The sequence below is a fragment of the Capricornis sumatraensis genome, chromosome 4 (genome assembly GCF_032405125.1).
Source record: "Capricornis sumatraensis isolate serow.1 chromosome 4, serow.2, whole genome shotgun sequence".
Classification (NCBI taxonomy): Eukaryota; Metazoa; Chordata; class Mammalia; order Artiodactyla; family Bovidae; genus Capricornis; species Capricornis sumatraensis.
Window position 1 is genome coordinate 119887257 of NC_091072.1, and position 4513 is coordinate 119891769.

The 4513-nt window shown below is 64.2% G+C and overlaps 1 protein-coding gene across 1 annotated transcript; it reads right to left on the minus strand.

Annotated features, from left to right (window-relative positions):
* Positions 1-1114: 1114 nt before the first annotated feature.
* On the minus strand, positions 1115-3589 carry ELFN2 (extracellular leucine rich repeat and fibronectin type III domain containing 2). The gene has a single exon (XM_068972135.1). It carries the CDS (start codon positions 3587-3589, stop codon positions 1115-1117), a length of 2475 nt encoding a protein of 824 aa, XP_068828236.1.
* Positions 3590-4513: the final 924 nt, after the last annotated feature.

The window sequence follows — 4513 nt, forward strand, 5'->3', positions numbered from 1 at the left end:
GCCCACAGCAGGGCTCTGGCAGGTGGGAGGCCAGGATGTAGGGGCAGAGGCAGGAAGGCCCCCAGTGGACTCCACCCCCCTGGCTGCTCTCAGGTATCACAGTTCACCCCTGCCCTTCTGGGATGAGGAGGGGTCTTGGAGGCCCAGAGAGGCTGGGGGGCCAGGGTGTGGAGGCCTGCACCTGAGATGCGGAGGCCGCTGGCCCAGCCACTCTCCTCAGACTCCATCGACAGCTCCCAGGCTACTTGGAAGACACTTGAAGGGGGCTGGTGGACCGTCCCATGCCTGCACCTTCCCTATGACCAGGACCTCCCACTTCTCCTGGGTGCTGGCATCAGGGGGCAGAGAGCCCCCCACAGCCTCCCATGATGAATCACAGTTTCACGCTCTGGGGGCGTGGCCATGAGCCTTTCTAGAAAGGAAAAGCACCTGCCTGACCCTCAGCTCCAGGAGACCACAGCTCTGGAACCGGTAGTGGATGGACAGAGGGTGAGGGCCCCAGAGGAGCCACCGGGGGACTGGGGGACAGCACTGGGCTGGGAAACTGGGAGACTGCCTCTCAACTGCCACGTGACTCCCTTCCTCTGGGCCTTGGTCTCCCCATCCATAAAGGGAGAAAACGATGCCCAATGTCCATATGCTACTGTCTCCCAGAAACCTGTCCCCCATCTGGGGGGACTCACTCCCCGCCCCAGGAGAGCTTGGGTCCATCTCCACCCCAGGCTCCTTTACCCCAAAACCTGTCCCTAGTCCCAGAGCCCCAGACCCCACACCCTCTTCTGGCTTCCTCGTCTGCCCCTCCCCTCTCCCCCGCCCCCAACCCAGCCCGCACACCCCGGCAGAGTCCCTGGGCAGCACAGTAAAGACGACTGGTTTCGGTATCAGTGTGTAAACTTTAAGGAGAACATGTCTTTGTTTTCCTGTCCGTTATTGTCGGGTGGTGGTTGTTCACAGTCAGGTGGTGGTCAGGTGTGTGCGTGGGTGCGTGCGTGCGGGTGTGCGTGTGCGTCCACTCCTCGGCCCCCAGCGCGCCCCGCCCGGCCGCCCTGGCCCTTCCCCGCGTGCCCCTGGCCCGCCCCCTCCAACCTCACCAGGGTCGGGGGTGGGGAGAGGGTCACAGCTTCTGCTGGGCCGAGACCCCCTTCCAGTAATCGAGGATGTCATGCAGGTCCTCGTCCTTGGCGAACTGAACCTTCTTGCGCAGGGCGTGGCCGGCGGCCATGTACACCTCCTCCCGGTGGTGCTTCTTGTAGGGCCGGAAGCGTTCCCAGATCTTGTGCGTGCTCTCGGACGAGTACTCAGGGCTGGAGGAGTAACCTGAGTAGTAGTGTCTGGGGGAGAGCTGCGAGTAGGTGGAGTCCCGCTTGGTGCGGGTCAGCGGCTTGAGGAAGGACACACGCTGGCTCAGGCTGTCGGTGCCCTCCTCGTAGTACAGGGCCGGGAAGCTGTGCCGGTGCTCGCTGCAGTGGTAGGCGGGCTTCACCTCCAGGTGGTGGACGGTGCCGCCACCGCCGCCGCTACTCCCGCTGCTGCTGGCCGGCACCAACGGGAGCCGGTCCAGCGGGCTGTTGAGGGGGCTGCCCTTCTCGATGTACTTGGAGTCGCCCTTGGCCAGCCCCGGAGTGGCCGGATGATCCGGCACGTCCAGGCTGAAAACCTTGGCGCTCTTGATGGAGCCGCTGGAGGAGACGCTGCAGGTCTTACGAGCCACGGCGGCATCGGCGCTCAGCTGGCGCTGCAGCGGGTGATGGGAGCCCTCCTTATAGGGGGGCGAGAGGAAGCTGGGCCGCTCCAGCACCCCAGGAACAGGGGTGGCGGTGGAGGAAGTGGTGGAGGCCGCAGGGAGGGACTGGCACTCGAAGGCCATCTCAGGGTCCCCGCCACCACTGCCACTCCCCAGGAAAGAGGCCGAGTCCAGCTTGAGGGCATCGATGCAATTGTTAATGATCTGGTTGACCTTGTCCACCTCCTTGGCGATGGTGGAGATCTCAGCGGCCGAGCCCTGGCCGTTCTCCAGCTCAGGGAGGTCATCCTCCGGCCGCGCCAGGCCCTCGCTGCCCGTGCCCGTGCGCACCTCGATATAGTTGCCCTTGGTGGCCACCTTGGGCGTGTCCAACCCAGCCTCCAGCCCCTTGGAGGCAGTGGGCAGCTTCTCCCCAATCATGGAGGGGATGGAAGACATTCGGGACACGGGCAGCACGGGGGGCTCGCCCAGCTTCTGGGTGGCGTGGACCACGGAGCCGGCGTCCACGTCTGCCCCATAGCGCATCTCCAGGATGGTTTTCTTGACCTTGACTGACTTCTGCTTCTCCTCCTGCATGCGTCGCTTGCGCAGGCAGTAGTAGACGGCTCCCAGCACGATGACCATGCCGAAGAGGCAGCCCAGGATGGTCATGATGTAGTGGGTGGTGGTGGAGGTGCTGGGTGCCAGGTCGCCGGGCACTGGGTCCCTGGTGGTGAAGGTCAGGCAGGTGTGATTGAAGCGGCGGCTGTTTCGCAGTGAGGTCACGCAGAAGGTGTACTCGGTGTGCGCCCGCAGCTTGTCCAGCGTCACGATCTCCTTCTTGTTCTTGAGTGTCATGACGTCGGAGAAGTAGCTGTTGTTGTATTGGACCAGCACGTACATCTTGCTGTACGGGTGTGGGATGATGACCACCAGAGTGGCTGAGGTGAAGGTGACCTGGTGCAGCTTGATGGCCGGCCCCGCTGACGCGTCCGTGGTGGACGAGGCTGGCGGCTCCACCGACAGGATCTCGTCGGGGCTGAAGCCTGAGTTCTCGTCAGGCTCCCTCTGGGTGTCAGTGGAGTAGGGCGTGGGGTGGCTCGCAGGCCGGGCGGGCAGCGAGCCATTTCGGCACTTGGCCTGGAGCACGGTGATGGCGTTGAGGCTGTGGTAGGGCCGGGGCACCAGCAGTGGGTAGCCGGCGAACTCACGTGGCGACTCGCACTGCAGGCGGTCATAGTTCTTGGTTACATTGTTGAAGACCACAAGCCAAGCCAGGAAGCCGAAGAGGTCGCACTCGCAGTTGAAGGGGTTGCCGGCCAGCTCGCACACCATGAGGCTGGCCAGGCTGGCGAAGGTGGCACCGTCGAGACGGCTGAGGCGGTTGGAGGACAGGTCAATGCTGATGAGGCTCGGGCACTCGGAGAAGGCGGCGGGCGTCACCACCTCAATGAGGTTGTGCTGCACGAAGAGGAACTGCAGGCGGCCCATGCCCCGCAGCATGCCCTCGGTCAGGTTGCTGAGCTTGTTGTAGCCCAGCTGCAGCACCTGCAGGCTCGACTGGCCCAGGAAGGCGCCGTCCTCGATGTAGGAGATCTCGTTCTTGGTGAGGTTGAGGTCGGTGAGGTTCCCGAAGCGGTTGAGCGAGGAGTAGAGCACGGCCTTGAGCTTGTTCTCATTGAGCCGCAGGTCGTGCACAGTGCTGTTGATGTGCTGCGGGATGGTCTCATAGGGTGGCTGGTTCTGGCTGCAGATGGCCAGCCACACGTACCCCTTGTCGCCCTCGATGAGCCAGCAGTCGGCGCGCACGGTTCCCGGCCGGCACACGCACAGCAGCGCGGCCGCACACAGCCCCAGGCGCAGCATGGCTCCAGCCACGGCCCCCTCTCAGGCCTGGCTCAGGGTGGGGGGCCGGGGCGCCGGGGGGCCTAGTGGCCAGAGGTTGGGGCCAGCAGCACAGTCCTCCCTGGGGCTGCCACCATCTTTGGGGGGACCCCCAGCTCGGGGGCCCCAGGTGGGGCAGGCACGGCCAGTGCCAACCGTCAGGGGGCCTTCTGGGGTGCTACCCACAGTCACCGGGCACCAGAGCCAGACCAAGGCCAGGGGGGCTGCGGGCCCCACAGCCTGCTTCCCCGAGGTGCTCCTTTCCTGCCAGGAAGATGCCCAGGTTCTCGGGGCTTGACTTCCTCCACCTCTTCCTCTTCCTCCTGGGGCTCTGGGCTCAGAATTTCAGACGATTCCCACAGGAGGCTGGAGACTGGGACTCTGAGGGGGGAGCACGAAAGGCGGGGACAGGAAGGAAGAGACCCGTCTGTCACCTGGTTCCTGAAAGGCAGCACCGAGAGGGCGAGAGATCAGCGTGAAGGCTCAGGGCAGCCCTCTAAGCTCCAGCGCAGGCCCCCGGCCCCACTCCCACCCCCTCCCAGGGCGTCCTGTGCCAGCAGCACTCTGGGTCCCTGTTACATAAAAGGAGGGGGGTGGCAGGGGGGCAAGAGGGGGAGGAGGGGGCCAGAGGATCTGGGAGGAGGGAAATCAAAGAAACAAGAGGGAGGAGGGAGGGGACAGTGTCTGAAGCCAGGAGACAAGGAAGGGAGACTGGAGACTTAACAGGGCAGGGGCAGATACATGCACGTGTCAGCATCCTCGCGTCCACACTCGTCCACCTGCCCGCACAAAGACCCACATGCCCCCACGCAAATCCGAACTGCATAGCAAGCTCACATAGACAGGTGCGCACAACCACACACACACACTCACAAGCACACCTACAGTCTTGTGTACAACAGGCCC

Coding starts and splice junctions, on each gene's coding strand:
- ELFN2 (XM_068972135.1), bottom strand. CDS start 3,589: ATGCTGCGCCTGGGGCTGTGTGCGGCCGCGCTGCTGTGCGTGTGCCGG.